A 22,918-nucleotide genomic window follows, 5' to 3' on the forward strand; every position below is an offset into this window, starting at 1 on the left:
ACTTCAACGTATCCATTCCTCTTCTTAAATTTTCTAACCTACCTGCTCAATTATAGGATGTGCATTCACATTCCTAGCCATAGAGTGCCAGTTTTGTTTTTCTGATGGAACTGTCTTCCTGAGTAGTCTTCACCTGGAGATCTGAAAGGCGACTATTTTACCTCTGAAATATTTCACCCAGAGGATGCCATCATCATTTAACAACACAGTAGAGTTGCATGCCCTTAGAAGAAATAATGCCTGTAGTTTTTCCCTTGCTTCCAACCATTTGCAGTATCAGCACAAGCAATATCATGTTGATTAATACTGCAACCCCAGATCAGTCAATCATCCAGATGGTTGCCTCTGCTGCTACTGAAAAGGAAAATTCCGCCTCTTCAGGAATTACACACTTGTCTGGCCTCTCAACAGGTACTCCTCCATTACGGTTGCACCTACATGTCCTTGGTTTGGGGTGTGGGGCTTTGGTGTGGGTAATACTATGGAATATGTACATGTGTTGGGGGAGGCGAGTGGATACTAGCAGCATTTAACTACTAACATTACAAAATGAAGTGTTGCTCATTCATCATCACCTGTCTAACCAAGGTAGGACAGTGGTAAGACACTGTTTATTTGAGAGGGTAGCTGTTCAAATACCTGTCTGTCGATTCACATTTAGGTTTTCAAGGATTTCCGTAAATGACTTGGGGTCGTTGCTGAGATGGTTTGGTTAAAAGGATGCAGAAAACTTCCTTCCCTATCAATCCACAATCCTACATTGTGCCTCATCTCTAATGACCTAATTACCGACTGTCTCTTAGGTATTGTGTAACACAAATTTCAGGAGAGCTCGTATTAGTTAAATAAGTGAAAAAAAATTTTCTAGAACTGATAGATTGATTTTTAGATCAGCTGTTGGATTTGATGTTCTGTTTATTTACTCAGTAACTTACTCTCTTACATCATTCCTCCCCCTCCCCTTTCTTCTTGCCTTCTTTCTTCTACGTGAAAGTCCTACTAATCTTGGCTTCACATTAGTTTCTTTTCTAGGTATGGTTGCTTTATCTAAAACTGCTCCAAAAGGAAAATTACATTACCTGTTGCACCATTTTTTGTTCTGTTCTCACGTACTATTTACTTTTTGATCTGTGATATTAGAATAGAATTTTTTTCATCAACTGTGCCTCCACGCTGCAGCCATTTCTACCTGATTTTTTCCTCCTTAATCCTAAAGAAGAAAGTTTTAGACACAGAATTAAGATATTTACTAGTTACTGAGTCGGGTACATGTTAATACAGATTTTATTTGTCATTTCAAATTTTTTGAGAACTTAAATAATTCAGTATACTTTAAACCACTGACAAGAACTTTTGTGCAGGCAAGTATTTGCAGCAAAGGCATAAATGATTTGAGCAACAACGTAAATATATTATTGACATTTACAGATGTATTTGCATAAGTGTGAACCACATATTGTATACGGTCACAAAACATGATATCAGCTTGTAATGCTCATTAGCACGATTCAATTATGTTCACAGATCATCAGCTGGTTGGCATGATTCTGAAGACCAAACAGTTGAAGGAAGCAGCCAGCTGTCAAATGTTACTCAGAATGACTTGGAGCAAGAAACAATAGTAAGTGCTTGTTTATACCCTTTATGTTACATTTCATTGGATGATATGTGAACTGTATTTGCGGGAACAGTGAAACAGGGAGACCTTGCAGTGGTAGGGAGGAAGGGGTGGACGAATGGATGATAATTAAATACCATTACAAATGGAGATTGCGTGCCTTCAACCCTATCCAATTGTAAATATATACTCTTATCAGGAAAGTTCATAACAGCACACTCTCCACTGCAGTGTGAAACTTCGTCATGAAAACATGGTTGTGTAAGCTATCAATGTAACAATATTCTGAAAAGGATAGTTGCTATCCTTTTCATAATATCATTATATTCCATCTTGGATTTTCTATTGTTTGATTAAGCTATTAATGTAACATGTTACTCTGTGAGATATCTGGATCACTCTAGTGTCTGTTTCTAAATGATGCACAAATACTATTACAATTATATCAGTGACATATTGTGTACAGATGCAAATTCTTGTGTTAATAATGTTGAAAAAATTTTTGAAGATTCTATCCACATTTTTTGGTGGACACTGTGTGGGTAACATAAGTACCGCTAGTGTCATCTAACAGCTGTACTGTCATGGGTAACTAAGTACCACTAGTGTCATCTAATTGTTCTACTGTCATTGGCGATAAATGTGGACGCAACCATAGATTAGTCAGAGTGTTCTGTGTGTCCTGTAAATCCTGATTTTATATGCAGTGGGATAGAAAAGGGAATTCCATGTCAATGGTTATGTAGCATTTGCAGCAGAGAAAGAAAAGTAGCTGTAGCAGAGACTAGAATGTGTGCCCTTTGGGCAGAACTTAAGGCTGAAAACTTTAATGGAGGGAAAATAAACTGGAACATGTGAAAAGGTAACAGGAAATAGGAGAAGGCGGGGGCTAGCGTTCATAGCTCATTCAGGCTCAAATTGAATAATAAATATGAACTGTTAGCTGAGATAGGAGAGGAAGAGTCTCTTCAAGCTGCAGATGGAAACAGGGTTCAGCAGGAACAAGATTTCAGTTAGGTTGAAAATTAAATCAGACAGGAAAATAAAAATCTTACTGCTAAGTAGCTGTCATGTGAGGGCTGTAGGGCAACAGTTGAAGAAAAAGAAGGGGTCATGGTTCCACATCACAAGTATTGTGAAACTGAGTATGAACCTTTGCCAGTTCATAAAGGACTTTGAGACATTAACTAGGGATTTAAAAGAGAAGGATCGGGTACTGGTAGTTGGGGAAGCAGGTAACAATCTGGCCAGGAATGTGAGGTGCAGCTTCAGGAGTGACCTGGGCATGACAGGAACAACAACCATGTTCACAAATGTATGTTTCTTTGGTGTCAACCTCAGACTTAGCTTTAAAAAATTGGGCAATGAACAGGAAACTGAGAGCTTGCAGGACTTCAGAGTGAGTTCACACTGTAACTGACCAAGTTGATGCTATCAGGAGGAAAAAAATGGAAAGGTGTGGCCTATACTTTAATAGGAAGGGGAAGGTTTGTAAGCTGAGAAAATCATACACTAAACGGGAAACGGGATGAAAGTAACTGAAATTTCAAATCCTGGGAGAATACATAAATTAGTATCACACACCAAAATATCATATGCTTGAAAAACAAACTTATTATTTTATTAACGACAGTATGGAAAGGACAGATGGCAACATGCAAAATAGTGGAAGTATTGGGTCTCAGACAGGCAAAATGAAAAAGACTTCTAAAATATTGAAACTTTTACAGTAGAAAACACACACACACACAAACACACACACACACACACACACACACACACACACACACACACTCGCCACTGTGTCATGGCTCTAGAGCTCAAGTGCGACTGCATCTGATGGGGGAGCAATTGAATATGGAGGGGAGGGTAAAGAGAAGGCATGAGACAGAGAGGGAAAAGTTGCTATTACTGACTGGGAGAGTATGCAGGTAAGGTTTTTAGGTGCAACATTGAGAGGTTGTGCAGGAGGGGAGGAAGAGAGAGTAAAGAGGGGACAAGTAGAGTCAGAGAAATGACTTGTAGATGTGGGACAGATGACGGGTGTTGTATTACTGGAGTGGGGGCAGGGAAGTGGATAGGTTGTTTCGAGAAAGGGAGTATCAAAGTTTTAGGCCAGGGGGGTTGCGGGAACAAAGAATGTCTTATTAGGAGAGTTCCCAGCTGCACAATTCAGAAAACATGGTGTTGGTAGGGAGAATCCAGATGGCATGGGCTGTGGGGAAGTCATTAAAATGAATCACATCATGTTGGGATGGCATGTTCAGTAGCTGGGTGGTCCAGCTGTCTCATTGGCACAGTTTTGCAGTGACCATTTGTGCAAATAGACATATTGTTATTTGTTGGTAGCAGCACCTTAGATCAGAACACAGCAAACTCCTGCACTGAGCAACCGCCACAGGTGAACATTTTATTCCAAAATCTCAAAGCTCCCTAACTTCATGAAGATCAGAAACTGAAATTCATTAAATCATTGTGTAATCAGTGAAAATCTGTGATAAAACTGTTCAGTAATATCTGGTTTAGTTTCTCGTTAGCACTACTAGTTCACAAGAAATTAATTTAAACAGTCTTTGGTTCACGGTAACACGTCATGACGCACTGCAAAGCATAATGTTTCAATTCACCATAGTGTTATTGTCTCCGAACAGCTGTCACATGTGAATGATGATGTAAAATACATCTCAACACAAAGCATGAAATTTAAACTCTTTTAATACTTTGCACAGATATAAGCCTCATAAAAATCTCTTTGCAACCCTATTTACTGCCAATCTCAATATTGAGGCTGCAACCACAGCTGACACAAAAAGTCATGCAACACTGGTGCTCCTCATGTTAAAAGTGGTGCTGACATCATATTACCTAAATTTTGTGCACATTCATGTTACAGAATGTCTGTTGACTTGCTGCTTGGTAATATTTGCACCAGTATAGAGGACATAAATGCAATTATTTAAATGATAAAATTGGTTAAATCACTTAGTTTTTTTTTTAACAAACAGTTGCTTTATCATAACATGTGCTAAGTGCCACCTAGCCGTTTATTTTACTTGTAGCATTCTTGATCTTTGAAGGCAGTTTGCACTTGCCTCTTGTTAAGCAATGTTGACTAGATACCCTGTATCCATTTGGACAAGTTTCTATTCATTCGTAATAATTACATGAAGTATTTGGTAACCTTTAAGCCATACATTACTTTCCATATCATGGTTCCACAGAACAAGTGGCCTGTAATTAAATAAATGTTAAGATCTCTCCAGTGACAAAAGTTTCCAGACTAATCTCCCATTCAGATCTCTGGGAGGGGTCTGCCAAGGGGGAGTGACCATGAGAAAAAGATTGAATAATCAATGAAAGAACAATGTTCTACAAGTCAAGGTGAGGAAGTCAGAAGCTTGAACATGGAAGGAAAGCTAGAAAATCTGAAAAGGGAAGTGCCTAGACTCAGTCTCTAGATATAGTGGCAGTCAGTGAAGTGGAGTGGAAAGAAGACAAGGATTTCTGGTGAGAAAAGTATAGGGTAATATCAGCAGCAGCAGAAAATGGTATAATAGGAATATGATCCATTGTGAATAGGAAGGTAGGACAGAGAGTGAGTTACTATGAACAGTTCAGTCATAGGGTTGTTCTCTGGAATAAATGGCAAACCAACACCAGCAGTGATAGTTTAAGTCTACATGTCAGTGTCTCAAGCTGAAGATGAAGAGGTAGAGGTAGAGAAAGTATATGAGTGTGTGGAACAGGTAATTCATTACATAAAGGGAGATGAAAATCTAATAGTGGTGGGGGACTGGAATGCAGTTGCAGGGAAAGGCATAGAAGAAGGGGTTATGGCAGAATTTGGGCTTGATACTAGAAATGAGAGAGGAGAAAGATAACTGAGTTCTGCGATAAATTTTAGAGAGTAATAGCAAATATTCTGTTCAAGAATCACAAGAGGAGATGGCATACTTGGAAAAGGCTAGGATGTATGGGAAGATTTCAGGTAGATTACATCATGGTCTGGCAAAGATTCCAAAATCAAATGGTGGTTTGTAAGGTGTACCTTGGAGCAGATATACACTCAGATCACAAGTTACTGTAGTGAAATCTGCGAACAATGGCGGTTGGTGCATGTCGAGGCATGGATGAGGATTGCGTTGATGATTCCAAGCAACAGTTGTGGTATGCACATGCACATGCATGTGCCTTCCACTGCAAGAAAGTATATATCCTGCAAATTAAGTCTCTCGCTTCCTTATGTGGGATGTATCACTTATCACCAACATGAGCGATGAAAGCTCAACAAATGGATTAAAAATTCTCCAAACAAGTCATTGTGATAATATGTAATTCTCGCATTAGCTACGGCACTCAGAGCAGAGTGCTCAAAACACTACTGAACACTCATTGGCTGTCGGAGAATGTGTGACGTAGGTGTGCAGAAAAAGCCTAAACTCTGCCACCTATGTTCATGGCTCCAACTGTAGTGATGAAGTGCGGGCTGAAGTTTAAGAGACTAGTCAGGGAGAATGAATGTGCCAAGAAGTGAGATAAAAAAGTACTAAGGAACGAAGAGGTACACTAAAGCTCTCTGAGGCTACTATAGATAATGCAAAAAGGAATAGTTCTGTAGGCAGTTCAACTGAAGAGAAATGGAAATCTCTAAAAAGGCCAATTACAGAAGTTGGAAAGAAAAATGCAGTACAAAGAAGGTAAATGTGAAGAAACTGTGGGTAATGGAAGAAATACTTCAATTGATCGTTGAAAGGAGGTGGTGCAGAAATGTTAAAGGACATTCCGGAATACAGAAATACAAGTCACTGAGAAATGAAATAAATAGGAAGTGCAGGGAAGCAAAGACAAAATGGCTGCATGGAAAATGTGAAGAAATGGAAAAAGAAATGATTGTCAGAAAGACTGACTTGGCATATTGGAAAGTTAAAACAAATTTCGATGAAAATAAAAGCAGAGGTGGTAACATTAAGAGTGCAATGGGAATTCCAGTGTTAAATTCAGAGGAGAGAGCAGATACATGGAAAGAGTACATTGAACCCTCTGTGAGGGGAAAGATTTGTCTGATGGTATGACAGAAGAAGGAAAGAAGAGTCACTATAGAAAAGATAGGGGATCCTGTATTAGAATCAGAATTTAAAAGAGCTTTGGAAGATGTAAGTTCGAATAAGGCAGAAGGGATAAATAACATTGTATCAGAATTTCTATAATCATTGGGGAAAGTGGCTACAAAATGACTATTCACAGTGGTGTGTATTATGTATGAGTGTGGCAATATACCATCTGACTTTCCAAAAAACATCATCCACACAATTCTGAAGATTACAAGAGCCAACAAGTGCAAGAATTATTGCACAATCATGCTCTTGACAGCTCATGCATCCATGTTGCTCGCAAGAATAATACACAGGAGAATGGAAAAGAACATTGAAGATCTGTTAGGTGATAATCAGTTTGGCTTTAGGAAAGGTAAAGGTACAGGAGAGGCAATTCTGATGTTGTGGTTGATAATGGAAACAAGGATAAAGAAAAATCAAGACACGTTCATAGGATCTGTTGACCAGAAAATAGTGCTCGATGATGTCAAATGGTGCAAGATGTCCAAAGTCCCAAGAAAAATAGGAGTAAACTGAAGGGAAAGATAGGTAATATACAATATGTACAAGAGCCAAGAGGGAACAATAAGAGTGTAAAATCCAGAACAAAGTGCTCGGATTAAAAAGGGTGTAGGACAGGAACGTAGTCTTTCACCCCTATTGTGCAATCTATACATCAAAGAAGCAATGCTGGAAATAAAAGAGAGGTTCAAGAGTGATTCGTTGATTACATAGCTATCCTCAGTGAAATTGAAGAAGAATTACAGGATCTGCTGAATGGAATGAACAGTATAATGAGTACATTATATGGATTCAGAGTAAATTGAAGAGGCTGCAGGTGCTACTATGAAGTGAAGAGGTTGGCACAGGAGAGGAGTTCATGGTGGGCCACACCACATCAAGTCATCAGCAAACTGATGACTCAAAAAAAAAATTCTACTAAATGGTGAAAAGTAACATGTTTTGGACTTATGTTGATAACAGTTTTGTCACTGTAATTTTCATAGCCTTTGATAATGACGTAAATTAAAAAGCTTAAGGCATTTTGAGATAATAAAATTGTGGTTAAGACCTCCCAAAGTGTTTAAGTGCACTCAGTGGCCACATTGTCTCACAGCACTTGTGAGAAAATTGTAGCTAGTTTCTGTGAGGTATATCATAATGCTGGAACACTCAACTGCAGAGTAAAAATTCATTCTGGGAACAATCCCCTAGGCTGTGGCTAAGCCTTTTCTCCACAGTATAATTTCATCCAGGATTGCTAGTTCCACAAAGTATGTGGGGGAAAAGTGTGAAATCTAAAGGGCAGCAGAAGAGGTATTGGCGGACATTAAGGTGTGAGGATGAGCTGTGAGTCATGCTTCGATAGCTCAGTCAGTAGAGCACCTGCCTGCTAATGGCAGTGGTTTCCGGTTCAATTCTTGGTCTGACACACAGTTTTAATATACAAAGAAGTTTCAAATCAGCACACACACACACACACACACACACACACACACACACACACACTGCAGCACAGTGAAAATTCATTTGACCATCATGGTCAGCAAAACTGTTTACAACAGGGCTCACTTCTGTTTGGTGGAAGACAAATGGAGTTAGAAATAATCAAGTGCTATTGTGCTATGTGCTTCTACTCTTGTTTGGAATGTTGCTGTGGGTATCAAATCAAAGTTGGACATCAGTTACTTTTGGTCAGCAATACACTACATTTATGTTCCAAAGTCTATTATAGAAATACTGCATTCAGTGAACTGTCACTTTAGTATTGCTTGAGATCAGTGGCCTGCAGATAAAGCCACTCCCTCTTTCCTTATTAGTACTCCTTTAGTAGTGTGACACTAACTTGTACCAGACGAGATGCTTACAGCCATCTTACTTTTTATATGATTTGCACTATTTACTCAAATTTTATTCTCAAAGTGGGCCTTCAGTTATCTGTTGGCATATGATGTTTTGCTTTTAAATACAATTTCATTGTGTTTCAAGGCTATTCTGTTGAAAAAAAATTTTGATTTCTCATCCAGGCAAGAGTGATTATTGGTGTAAATATGGGAAGTGGAAATTATGTTATTTATCTATGTTTTTATGTTTATCTTGATTGCTTGAACAATTGTAGGTATTAATTATTTTAAATATTTTCATTTGTTTGTGTTAATTTTTTAAAATTTATTTCATTTTTGTATGTCACCTTAATATTTTTATAGGCATTTGTTGTAATGAATATATAGTGACAGTTGAAACCATTTTCCAGAATGGGACTCAAACCCCATTTTTCTGCTTATTTTGAGCAGCTGTCTTAACCTTTAAGCTATTTGATCATGCATTCAAGCCAGTCACTGTTATTCCCACCTACATCATTGCACCTTCATTGAATTCATTTCATCATTGTAACTATTGTATTTTGAACAGGGTCTTTTGCATCGTGAGCTGCTATCACTACGAAATTATCTGGCTTACGAAAATGGTTGTGCACCATACATGATTGCAAGTAACCTTATGCTGCTCAATGTTGCCAGAGTCCGACCTAGCTCTACAGCTCAGTTATCACGGGGTAAGCAATCAAAAAGTGTGAGTTGTTTTATTGTGTTAGCACAGAAAAGAGTGCAGGGCTCTGTGTCTTGCTTTAAGGTGTTTGTGTGTGTGTGTGTGTGTGTGTGTGTGTGTGTGTGTGTGTGTGTGTGTGTGAGAGAGAGAGAGAGAGAGAGAGAGAGAGAGAGAGAGAAGTTATGCTGTTAAACTGTTTCCTATACACTCTTCTCTGTCTGACTTACAATTGTTTTCTGTCTCAGTGTTGTAGTACTAATGCTAAATACTATTTATAATGCTTTTAGCACCGTTCAAGTTATCGAAAGCTAGCCCTACAAAAACTTTATCTCATTCAATGCAAGTTGCTTTTGTGGGGCACACTGTAAATATGGGGGTCATCCACAAAGTAAGTTCTGTTTCTTTTTCTATCCGTGGCAGCGCTACAATCACAGTTCTGGGCATATGCAGCAGTTACTCTGAGTCAAGGAGAAGACATGTATGCCCTGCCATTTTCAGATCGCTGCTGGCAACGTGTGCTTTGTAGTGCTTCTTTATTATTTCAGCCATAATTGAAGATGCCACCGTGTGTGAAATGAGATCTGTGATTCGTTTTCTAAATGCAAAGAAAGTTAAACCAAAGGAAATTCATTGGCAGTCAGACTGTTCAGTGAAAGACATGATAAAGTGCAGGAGAATGAAGTGGACACCTGTCTGTGGCTACCGATGAACTGGTTCACACAATTGAAGAGAAGATCAAGCACAACCATAAGTTTATACCTAGTGCCCTTGATATGGAAGTTGCGCAGATCTCACAATCACTAATTCATGAAATTATCACTGAAAAACTCAAATTTCGAAAACTGTGCTCACGTTGGGTACCCAAAATTCTTACTGAACATAATTAAAAACAATGGATGGGCAATGCACTTCAGTTTTTGACATGCTACAATGAAGAAGGCGATGGTTTCCTTTCTCAGATAGTCACGAGGGATGAAACTGCAATCAGTGGAATGTAGGCACACTTCATCCCCAATGAAGGTTAAGCCTCAGCAAATCTTGGCACCTCGAAAAGTCATGTGCACCTGTTTTTGGGACAAAAAAGGCATTTTGCTGATTGATTTCTTACCACGTGGCCAAACAATCAGTGCAGATGGTTACTGCAAGCCCATTAATAAATTGCGCCACACAGCACAGAACAAGCACTGAGGATTACAATCAAAAGGTTTTGTTTTTCTCCATGCTAATGCCCAACCTCACATAGCAAATGTGATCAAACAACTCTTATTTGAAATTCACTGGGACACATTTAATCATCCTCTGTACAGCCCAGACCTCGCTCCTAGCAACTTTCATCTTTTCTTAGACCTAAAATCAGACCTTGGTGGTCAACACTCTCAACGATGATGATGAGCTGAAAGAACATGTTACCACATGGTTGAATACACAGGCAGCAATCGTCTATGAAGAAGGCATACAGAAACTTGTGCCACGCTATGACAAGTGTCTACAAAATTTTGGAAGCTATGTAGAAAAGTAGTTTAACAGTTGTAGATTTTTGTACAATAAATATTTTTCTGTATCTGTACACATTTGTTTTATATAACCAAATGGAACTTACTTTGTGAACATACCTCTTATTTCAATCTCTCAGTGAAACTATGCAAAATAGTAAAATTATCCAAGCATCTAAATAACTAGCCACAGAAATTATTTGACTTTCCATGAATGAATGAATGAGTGAATTTTAGTTGTTTTTCTGTTAGGAATCTGTGAAAAGACATTTTGTTTTAAAAACAGATTTTCCTTTTCAGTGGAAGGTTTCACAGGAGCTAAAGTAGAGAAATTCGGTCCAGCTATTGTTCTGAAGGTAACAAAATTTTGCCAACAGCATGGTGTACCTCAAGATATTGTGACAACTCAAGATCTTATTGAAAAAATTTCACAGACTGCAAATGTAACGTACAGTCTGTTTCGTCAAGGAAAAAGTCCTGATCGTATAGCATCAGAGAGGTTTGTATTGCAGCTTATTTGTTAATAAAATCAATACTTTCAGGTAATTTAGTATTTCACTGATGTGATGTTATCAGGAGAAATCTTTTCGTGTAAAGTTACTGCCATTGCCATCACGCATTGTCTCAATAAAATCATAGCACTATACTTAGAAGTAACAAAAGTGATGACTGGAGGGGCGTGGTGGTGTTGGTGGTTGTAGTAGTAGTAGTAGTAGTAGTTTTATTCATCTGCAGACACTTTTAAAGGGTATTGGACATTTCATAATAATACTGTTTGATAAAAAGCAAACAAAAGAAATCTTAATTGACATATATGGGCATTTGCGTACTTACAAATCTGCTTTAACAAGACTGGCACAGGTAGTTGGCCATGGCAATATAGCAGGAACCATTCTGGTTCCAAGTAAGAATGACCAGATGGAATTCAAGTCTCCATCCTGTTGAATATAAGGCAAGTCCATCTAAATAGCACAACCTCATTGAGTGTATCTCTAGTGTGCTATACTGTTTTGCAAACAAGTTATTTACTAACTAGTGCTACACTGTTCATTTGGCATTGCCGATCACTGTACACACATTACTTTATAACACAGCATTGTGCACACTATCGGGTAGCATCAGACCAGTGCAGAAGTAGTCATTTCCACCACTTGTTTTGGCATGCCCCCCTATTGTCGTGCACTTGCTATAGCTCTCTGTTGACAAAAATATGAAGTCTTCATGTAAATAATACATTTGGTTCAGCAGCCACCCACCAGTTTTTTGATCCAACAATACTTTAGCAGCTATAATGTATTGTTAAACATCGGCAAGCCATATTGTTGGTATCTGTGCAAGTCCATCTCTGTGTCACTATGTAAAGTGTGTCAGCAGTGGTTGTATGCTTGGTAACATTTTGTTGTGATGCAGAGTGAGTGGTGGCTAAAATGCCACTAAGATAACAGTGTGCACTTACTGTCATGTGTTGAGGGGAAAGCTTGTCATTGGTGGCTATGGAAGAAGGGAACTCAAAGGGTGATGGAACTGACCATCTTGTAGTTATCAGTTTGCCGGTTCTGTAGTGTAGGAGACTTTGCTTGCATTCTCAGTTTACTCCTCTTGTTGAAATGATGATGATGGCTGACCTGTCAAATGTCCAGACAGTTTGTGACATCATTGCATATTTCTCAATGTTTCTCATTCAGTGTTAGTTTAGGCCCTGTTGGAAATGCTGTTACACATACTCATTTAAATCTGTGCTATTACAATATCATATTAAGTTGTCTTCTTCAAAACTGGCTCCACAGCCATCAAACGCTGATTAAATAATTTAGTTGTTAAGGAGGCCACTCACCAAATAGCAGAAGGGCCAAGTCATCGAGAGGCACACACTAAAGAGAATGAACACTTTGCTAGCTTTTGGAAGAGCGCATGCCCCCCCCCCCCCCCCTTCCACACACACACACACACACACACACACACACACACTGCTTATTGCAATGCAAACAAAATCGTTTAAGCAAACATTCTTCTTCTGGCTCTCCATATGCAAACCTAACTGGAAAAAACCCAGATATGCGGTACCCTCTGTCGTGCCCTTCAGAATGGTTTCTAGATGTATTTGTAGACAAAAGATATCACAGCTCGGCAGATGGTGTTAGTGGTACCTGGAGGACACAGCAAGATGGAGAAGTTGAGAAAACATGTGGAAAATGTTAGAAAGACATTTCATTATGAATACACTCTATGAATTAGTCTCAGAAGTTTTGTGGAGGAGAATTAAATTTTAGTGTCCTGTCTGTGATGAGGCCTATAGAGACAGAGCACATGCTCATATTGTATATGGGTCACACACCAAAGAGTCTACCAAAATCAATGGCCACTGCCAAACTGGGCCCAAGAACAAATGTTGACCATCTGGCGGCACAATATGCTGCTGATCACAACATGTTCAAGCTCAATGGTTGCTTCACACCCTGAACTACTTAGGTGAGAGTTAGTCTTGCAACACATCCTTTGCTCCTGTAATTCTTCTGACCTCAATCTCTGCTAACCCATTGCCCCCACACCCACCAGCCAACCATTTCCCCCTTCTTCTGTCCTGTCATCTTCCTGATGCATTGCATCTCACCAGCTCTGATACGTGTGACATGCTTAGCTTGTCACCTGCCACTTATCCTTCTCTCATTGTTAGCCTGCATACCATCTGCTTCCCGCCGAGCCTTTTGCTACGTGTCACAAACCTCTTCTTCTGCTTCTGCCTCTTTCTCCCTCAACCCAGCGCATCTGATACAACCCTTATCCCAGTCCACCTTGCTTAACAGTATGTTCAGACACCAAAATGTAGTTACACATGTGTCTTTGAGTACACCAGCTCACCAAAAGAATTATTCTGAAAGCTAGCAAAGTTTTCATTCCCTTTTGTGTGTGCCTCTCGACAACTTAATGTTTCTGTTATTTGGTGAGTGGTTGCCTTTACCCCTATATTATTTACATTTTGCCAGAACTTTTCTTATTATGTAAGTACTGTTTAACAAAAGACATGTTTTCATTGAGGCTGTAACTTTATGTATCTCCACATTGAAACTGATAGTGACATGTAGTAATCAGGCAAGTTAGACTAAGGAGTACAAATGTTCTACAGTAGCCGTCAATATGCTGCAACATGTCCTGGCATGCTTTCCACTACTTTATCTTGTAATTTCATATATATTCTGCAAACAGTAGATGTATCACTACTTACATGCATATGCGTGATATTGATCATGAGGTAGAAACTAGCCAATAACAAAAATATAACATGACGTTTCAGCCTCAGTAGAAACATGTCTCCATTTAACTAGTATAAAATTATCTTTGTGTAGTTTATCTACCTCTTGCAGTACTAACAATTTAAAATCTTGTGAATTGTGGCTATTAAAAGTCCTGTTCATATTTAGAAATACAAGGAAACTGCTTTGTGTCATGTCTGAGATGAATACTTTTATGGTCAGTAACCCCTGGTATCAAAGAAGATACAGTGATACAGAATACCAGTGAGACACTATATTTCAAAGAGGAGGTAATATTTCATATTTTAGTGTAAATAAAGTAGTCCTAGTTTAATGTTTCATCTACTTCTATTCTATGCTCTTTTTGCTCTCTTTTTTTATGTACCTAAAAATTCATACAAAAGAAGTTTTTATTTGTTCATTTACTTTTATCAAGTTCCGTGGAACTGTGCAAGGCAAATGTAATCAGTTGTGAAATAAATCACTGTGTTATTCAGGGAATGATGCTAATTAAAAAAAATAAAAAACAACAAGAACACAAAAAAATTTCAGAGGATGGCCCTTAACTAATGAACTGCTTAAAGAGAGCGGTGCCATGAGAAATCCTTTCAACTTTCAAAATGAAACGTGAAGAATAGTGCAAGCCTTCTGTAAAGCAGTTATGAAGGGTGTTAAAATGTAAATAGTTTTTCAGTTGAATTTTTACTGAGTGACTGCTTCAATTCCATTTTGGTGAGTGAATAGGTGACTCTGTGGCTATGATTAGTAATTAAATTTGGGAGCAATAGGATCTAAATCACCTTCCAAAAGCTAAGGTTTAGATTTCCCATGTTTTCCATAAATTACTCAAGGCAACTGATTTATTCTGAAAAGACTATTCCTAATTTCATTCTTGATCCTTCAGAGACTAATGCACGGAGTTTTCCTGTATTTATCCTGCAATTTATTACCGTTTTTCACACTCTCTCTGACTGTCATAATTTTGCTGTGTACCACCATCTCCTGGGCTGTAACATCTTTTGTCTATAACTACATCTACCCTCTGGAAACCACTGTGAAGTGCATGGCAGAGGGTACTTACCTTTGCACCGCATATTATCATTTCTCCCTGTTTCATTTGATTATGAAATGCAGGAAGAAGAACAATAGCTTAAATGCTTTTGTATGCAGTACAATAAGCTGAATATTCTCTTCACACTCCATATGGAAGAGTACATAGAGAGATCTCATATATACCTACTTTCCTCACTGAGTACTATTTCTCGAAACTTTGTAAGTAGGGTTTCACAGGATAGTTGACGTCTTATCTTCAAGCATCTGCCAGTTCAGGTATATTCCAGCCTTTCCAAGACACTGTCTACTTGGTCAGACAATTCGTGCCACCCTTTTTCATAACATTGAGTATTTCTTGTTAGTGCTATTTAGTATACATACCACACATTTGAGCAGTGTTCTTGGATAGATTCCATGAGTGAATGTTTCATAAGCAGTCTCCTTGTAAACAGATCCATTTTCCCGGTATTCTACTAATGAAAATTTTTTGTCTTTGCACAGGAAAAAATAGGACAAAAGTTTTGATTGTAAACATTTATTCAATGTATTGCCTACATAATGGCAAGACACCTCTCCCCATACCTGAAAAGATGTGAAACTTAATTGTGCCACCAGATTTTGCATGTGAAATTAAAAATAACGGAACAAGTAAAGGTAACAACTCACTGTTCAGCTGAAGTTTCAAGAGATCAATGGACACACAAACTACAATGAAAAAGTTACTAAGTTTTAGACATAGTCATTCTTGAGAGATAACTAGTGCAACAACCACATATGCACACAGCTATATTGTACTGACATTGCATTTAATCTGGAACTGGGGTGAGTGGTTGTATCAGCTGCAGTGGACAGGGGGATAAAGGATGTGGGGAGGATTGGTGGAAAGGGTGGCTGTCAGTTGGGAGAGGGGGCAGTGACCACTTAGGATAGGGATGTAGCACCATTGAGCTCACTCTGGTGCAAGTGTTTGGGGCTCTGTGCATCACTCAGTGGTGTGGAGGAGAGGACTTGGAGGGGAAGATGGAACAGAGGAAGTGGGAGACTATGGAGAGGACAGTGTGGGTGCCGGAAGAGCGAAGCCAGGGTCTTGAAGCAGGGACTAGGAGAGGCTTAAGCCAGCAGGATTACAGGGTTGAAGGATATGTTGCAAAGACAAGGGTATCATGTAGATTGTGTGTGTGATGTAATATGACTTTTAAAGGAGTGGAAAGGATTGTGGTAAGATGTTCCTCATTTCCAGGCACATTAATTATTAGTTGAAGCCATGTTGAAGGATATAACTTGTTTCACTGTGTGTGTGTGTGTGTGTGTGTGTGTGTGTGTGTGTGTGTGTGTGTGTGTGTGTGTGTATGTGTGTGTGTTTATTTTCATTTTCTATTTGCTCTGAAGAAGGTTTCATCCGAAAGCTACCAGTAGTCTGTCTTGTTTGTGTGTGCTTGTTGATGATTTGACATCTCACCGACACCATGAGTTGCTACCTCCAATTACATATGTACATATTTATTGAACAACATTTAAAAATGTATGTTGTCATTTAAGTGTAACTGTGCATGCTGATATATGGTAGGTGTTCATGTGTCTAGAGCAGATATTTTGCATTATCAGAATTGTTACTAACAAATATTCAGCATTCTATTTTCTGTTTCTGTGCTTTAATTTACATTTGTTTAAACAGGCAAATCCAGCTATCAACAGTAATCAGTCATCTTGCAGAGGCAATTCGCTCAGGCTTGCCTGTGGACCATAAACAACTTGGTGTTAATGACGACATGCTAGAAATGGTGCTTAATGTTGTTCGGTCTCCTGCATTAGGTTCAGGTGAGAAGTTGCTCTAAAGACAAAGGATGTATTAAGAACCCCCCACTCTTTCCCCCTCCCTCTCTCCCTTTCCCCCTCTCCCTCTCCCTTTCCCCCTCCCCCTCTCCCTTTCCCCCTCCCCCTCTCCTTTTCCCCCTCCCCCTCTCCTTTTCCCCCTCCCCCTCTCCTTTTCCCCCTCCCCCTCTCCTTTTCCCCCTCCCCCTCTGGCTTTCCCTCTCCCCTTCTCCCTTTCGCTCTCCCTGTTTCATAACAATAAATTATCTGATATTATAGCTAAGTTTAAGGGCATGTTGTAGTCATTTTTTTGAAAATAAATCACATCTAATGCATACCAAATAAACCACGCAGTAACTAAAATTGCCATGGTTAATGAAATACAGTGATACAGGAGCACAATAAACAACAGATGTTTTACAGTACGAGTCAGTGCAGAATACCTTCCTTCTTTAGTAGTTGATGAGGAAGTAAGTTAATTAATTATCTTCTTTCTCAATTCAGTTAGTGTCTGCTGAGAGCAATGCTGCAGTAAAAGGAGAAAGCGATCTGTTCTCTTTTGCAGCCCTCTCATTCTCACAGTTGACATATTAATTAACCTCTTCTGTTGCACTGAATTAATTTCATAGAAGTGTAGAGCTTAATAATGAAATATGCAGCTCGATTTCCATTCTGAACATTCTTGATGCAATAAGTTAAATAACTAATCAGTCTCAGTTTACTTCTAAATGCCCTTCATTTTGTTTTTGTATCTTCACTCATTAACTTTGAAATAATAAAACGTCAACAAATTAACTTGAAACTCAAAAATAATTCTTTCTGATATTTACTTTGTGGCATTTTTGAGCCCTTGAATTCCTGCTAATGTAGCTATACTTTTTATTTTCATTTTATGTTGTCATGTCGCTAAAGAGAATTGTCAGTCTGCAGTGAAAAATGATGTATTTGTGTTTAGGAACAAGATGGGGATAGTGAAATAAGTTTTGGCAGGTATTCCCTTAGGCACTGCCAGTATGATTCTACATTAACTAATCCAGTTAAGGAGTTGTTTTTGTTGGTGTAGGAGGACGTCATGTGGGTGCTCATGGCTGTGCCGTGGATTTGTTTATATATCTTCCCTTCAAATGAAAAGAGGTTGGGGGTTAGAATAAAATTAGTAAGATGTTGTTGTTCTTTGTCAGAGAAATTAGGTGAACTAAGATTTTGACTCATTAGTGAGTTTGGAGTGGACCAGTTAATCAGAATGGCTCTTCCAGAAGATACACTTTAGGAAATTTTCTCTGGTAGGCTGCCCTATGACAAGACATTAACTGTGACTTTTTGACTTAGGGATACCAGCAACTGTGACTTTTTGACTTAAAGATAACAGCTGTCAGTGGTTTCTCTACAAATCCTGTCATTGTAATCAATATTACATACATGTGTTGTACACATGGTCAATAATACAGTCTGCACTTCGATAAATATTTTAATTTCAGAATTGCTACTTACTATAAAGAAGACACATCAGATTGCAGACAGGCACAATCAATATACACTTACACCCAAATTTAACCATTCTGTACTTTTCAAAAACCTACTCCCCTTATCCTGATCCCTGCAATGGAAGCAGTTGTTTGCCATCAGTCCTTCCAACCAAAACCACTATAATTCCCACATTGAATACTGTCTCTTCCAGTTAGTACCACCATCCACTCATGATCCTCACACTCCCCCTCCCACGTAACCACCCGCTGATCACCTTCTGGGAATGCCTTACCTCCAACTTATCCTCACCATCCTTTCCCACATCCCTTCCTCAGAACCCAACCTTTCAGTAAAAGAAAGAACAACCATACACAACTTCAAAACAAACCCTGACGTAATCATCCTACCTGCAGACGGAGGTTCCACCACTGTTGTTGTGAACCACAGTGACTACCTGGCAGAAGGCCCTTGCCAATTATCTGAGTCCTCCACCTATAAACTCTGTCAAGTGATCCAATCCCAGAAGTTCAACAAAAACTCCGATCCTTGCTTTTAGCCTTAGGCTCTTCCCAGAACATCTCCCCTGAATCCATTTCCCTCATGACGCCTATGATACCCCACATACCTACCTTCTACATGCTCCCCAAAATGCATGAACCCAACAACCCTGGACATCCGATTGTGGTTGGTTATTGTGCCCCCATTGAAAGAATTTCAGTCCTCATTGACCAACACCTCCAAACACTTTCCCACAACCTAGCCTCGCATGTCAAAGACATGAACCACTTCCTTCACCAACTTTCAGCCATCCCCACCACTTTACCTCCCGAATCCCTACTCATCACTGTTGACACCAGCTCCCTATACACCAATATCCCTCAGCCCCATGTTCTTACTGCTACTGAACACTACCTTTCCCAATGTCCTTCAGACTCCAAACCCTCTACCTTATTCCTCATACATCTTACTAATTTTATTCTAACCCCCAACCTCTTTTCATTTGAAGGGAAGATATATAAACAAATCCACGGCACAGCCATGAGCACCCACATGACGTCCTCCTACACCAACCTTTTTATGGGCCATCTAGGGGAGACCTTCCTAGCCTCCCAAAACCCCAAACCCCTAGTCTGTTTCAGTTTCATTGATGATATCTTCATGATCTGGACTCAAGGCCAAGACACCCTATCTTCATTCCTTCTCACAACCTCAACATATTCTCTCCCATCCACTTCAAGAAGTCCTCCTCAACTCAGTGTGTCACCTTTCTAGATGTTTACCTCCTCCTATCTGATGACTCCATCCACACTCCTATCAGCATTAAACCCACCAACCACCAACAGTATCTGCATTTTGACAGCTGTCATCCCATTCACACCAAAAAATCCCTCCCATACAGACTGGCCACTCAGGGATGGCGTATCTGCAGTGACAAAACCTCCCTTGCTTAGCACTATTCCCCAAATCTAGTCCACAAACAGATCTCTCATGTGATTTCCCCTCACACCACCCATTCCTCCCACTACCTCCAAGAACCAGCCACAAAGGAATGTCCCCTTCACCACCTAGTACCACTCCAGACTGGAACAACTGAATCACATCCTTTGCCAGGGCTTTGACTACCTATCATTATTCCCTGAAATGAGGGACATACTACCCGAGATACTTCCCACCACTCCTAAAGTGGTGTTCCATCACACATGCAACCTCCACAACACCCTACGCCACTCCCAATCCCAATTCCTTGCCACAAGGCTCATATCCCTGTGGAAGACCCAGGTGCAAAACCTGCCCAATCTACTTACCCAGTGCTTCTGATTCCAGTCCTGTCACAGATTTATCCTATCCCATCAGGGGTAGGGCCACCTGTGAAAACTACCAGGTCGTTAGCAGCTCTGCTGCAATCATTTGACAGCATTTTATATTGGTATGACTACCAACCAGCTGTCCACCAGGATGAGTAGCTACCGCCAAACCATGGCCAACAACAAAATAGACCACCCTGTGGCACAATAAGCAACTGAAGATAACACATTTGATTTCAATGCCTGCATCACTACCCAAGGCATCTTGATCCTTCCATCCAGCCATCTTTTCTGAACTGCAAAGAAGGGAGTTATGCTTACAACACATTCACCGCTCCGTAACTATTCTGGTCTCAACAAACAGTAACATACTGTCCCCACACACTCCACCCAACAGTTTCCATTCCCTCTATTTTATCATCTCCTCCTCCTCCTCATTCTCATCACCCACCCTGTTTATTTGCAGCCCACTGCCAATGCATCAGCCTCTCTCTCCCAACTCCTCTCCCTTTTTCCTGATCTTCCTGCCCCACAATCTCCTGTCGCTGCACCTTTTGGCAATCTAGTCCTGCACACCTTGCCAGACAGCATTTGTCTCTCTCCCCACCCATACATTACTATCCATTTCCCTTCCCTGTCCCTTCCAGATTGCTGCCTGCATCCCACGTGATAGTTGCATTCTGGCACGAGTTGTTGGAGTTGGTGGTTGTGCGTGCATATGTGTGTGTGTGTGTGTGTGTGTGTGTGTGTGTGTGTGTGTGTGTCTTCTAGTGATGAAGACTGTGGCCGAAAACTTATATAAGCGCCTATTAATTGTTCCTTTTTGTAACTTGACATGTCTTCTTTATGGTAAGTAGCAATCTCCTTTTTCCTACATTGTTGATATTCCTACCTGAAGCTTCCATTGTTTAATTTTAGAATTGTTGCACTAGTTGGGGTTTTAACCTTTTTTGTTTACACCTGTAAAATCTCTATAAAACCGAAATTTCATATCTTTAGTACAGTAGAAATAGCACAGATTTAATAATAGCTACTCTTAAAAAGATATCCCCAATTGCTGTTCTGTTGGAGTGATAGGTGAAAGGAAAAGTTGCTTGCTAGGAATTATCTTGCAACTTCAAAGTTACATGACCTGCTGTGACCTTTCTAGTACAGCCATAATAATATGTTGTTCCCAACTGATAGTTGATGGAAGTGCTTTTCTTACCATCTTCCACATATTTATAAAGTGAAAGGTATTAAATACTTTACATTATGAACAAAAACATTCACTCATGTATGACCAAGTAACAAACACACTGTGTTTGCATTCAGTAAACAAAGATAAAAAGTAAGATGTAAATAAAAATGGTGTAAAGGTTCTGGACAACTTTTTTAAAGTTAAAACCACACAAATCAGTGGCACCATATCTTACTTATCATAACCTAAACATGGTCACTCATATCCATCCAAGACAATTGTAATGATGGGATAAGTTCCTTTATGTTCAAGATAAAACAGGAAGAAAGGAAAGTGAGGGAATGGCTAACCCATCTCATGGCATTTGAAGTTTGTTTTAACAATGATTAAATAATATTCTGTGCAAAATTCTACCAGGTGGTTTCTGGTTTCAATCGCTTCCCCCCTCCATGTTGTCATAACATTTTTCTTCCTTTTCTTACCATCAAATTCTTACTGCTATGGTGAGTGTTGACTTATGTGGTTATGATAATACATTCACTATGCTGTTCATAGTAGTTCATTCACATTCTTATCTGCTTGTTGATTATTAGAGCTATTCCTGTGCTATCCCTGTTAAGTTTTGAGTTGAAAACCCTTTACTCACCTGATCACAATCCCATTCTTACTGCCTCCTTACTTGACTAATTCCCAATATCCTCAAATTCAGCCTATCCATTTTTCTCGTAAAGTTCTCAAACCTCCCAAGACATAAAGGGGTCTAACATTTCATGCTCCAGCCTGTACAGTGCCAGATTTGTTTTTCCTAATGACAACAACCTCCTTAGTAGTCTCCACTTGGAGATCCGAAATAAGTGACTGTTTCACCTCCAGAATGTTTTACTCAAGAATATACCATCATACAGCCAATGATAGAGTTGTTTGTCCTTAGAAACTACTGTCATTCTATTTCGCATTTGACTTTAGCCATTCTACAGTACCAACACAGTAAGACCCTAGTTGTTAATATTGCAAGGTTAGATCAGTTAGTCTAGTCACCCAGAGTCTGTTGCACATACAATTACTGAAAAGGCGGATGCTTCATCTTGAGGAACCATCTGTTAGTATGTCATCGCCACAGAAACACCCCTGCCCCTCCCCCAATGTGGTGGTACCTACAGTATGGCAACCTTTATCATTAAGGAATGCAAGGTACACCACCATGATAAGGTCCATGGATTGTAGGTGCGAAAATATATTACTGATAAAAATGTTGTATGTTATTAATCTCAAATAAAACTTACATCACAACTAAAAACAGCAGCACCATAGATTCTAAAATAATTTACTTGTAAGTAAACATAATTTCTTTTGCATTCGTGGAACGGTTATTAGAGCGTCACTCATTAGAAATGGAATATTTCACCTCTCCACCTAGAGGAGGCCTTGAGTGACAGACAGGCACATTGAAAAGTCTCTTTAAATTGAGTATTCAAACAAAATCCTTCTTCTGAAATAAAAAAGAACACACACACACACACACACACACACACACACACACACACACACACACACACACACACACACACACACATTCGCAACTTGTACACACATAGAAAC

General features: G+C 39.4%; 1 protein-coding gene across 1 annotated transcript in view; it reads left to right on the top strand.

Annotated features, from left to right (window-relative positions):
- The window catches only part of LOC126354233 (Werner syndrome ATP-dependent helicase-like), a 225,398-nt gene that overhangs the window by 192,471 nt on the left and 10,009 nt on the right, over positions 1-22,918 (top strand). Inside the window, exons 13-16 of the mRNA XM_050003728.1 lie at positions 1,525-1,621; positions 9,124-9,265; positions 11,052-11,250; positions 16,731-16,873. Of these exons, the coding sequence (XP_049859685.1) occupies positions 1,525-1,621; positions 9,124-9,265; positions 11,052-11,250; positions 16,731-16,873 (581 nt within the window). The remainder of the gene's footprint in view (positions 1-1,524; positions 1,622-9,123; positions 9,266-11,051; positions 11,251-16,730; positions 16,874-22,918) is intronic.

This window comes from Schistocerca gregaria, chromosome 3, assembly GCF_023897955.1.
Source record: "Schistocerca gregaria isolate iqSchGreg1 chromosome 3, iqSchGreg1.2, whole genome shotgun sequence".
Lineage (NCBI taxonomy): Eukaryota > Metazoa > Arthropoda > Insecta > Orthoptera > Acrididae > Schistocerca > Schistocerca gregaria.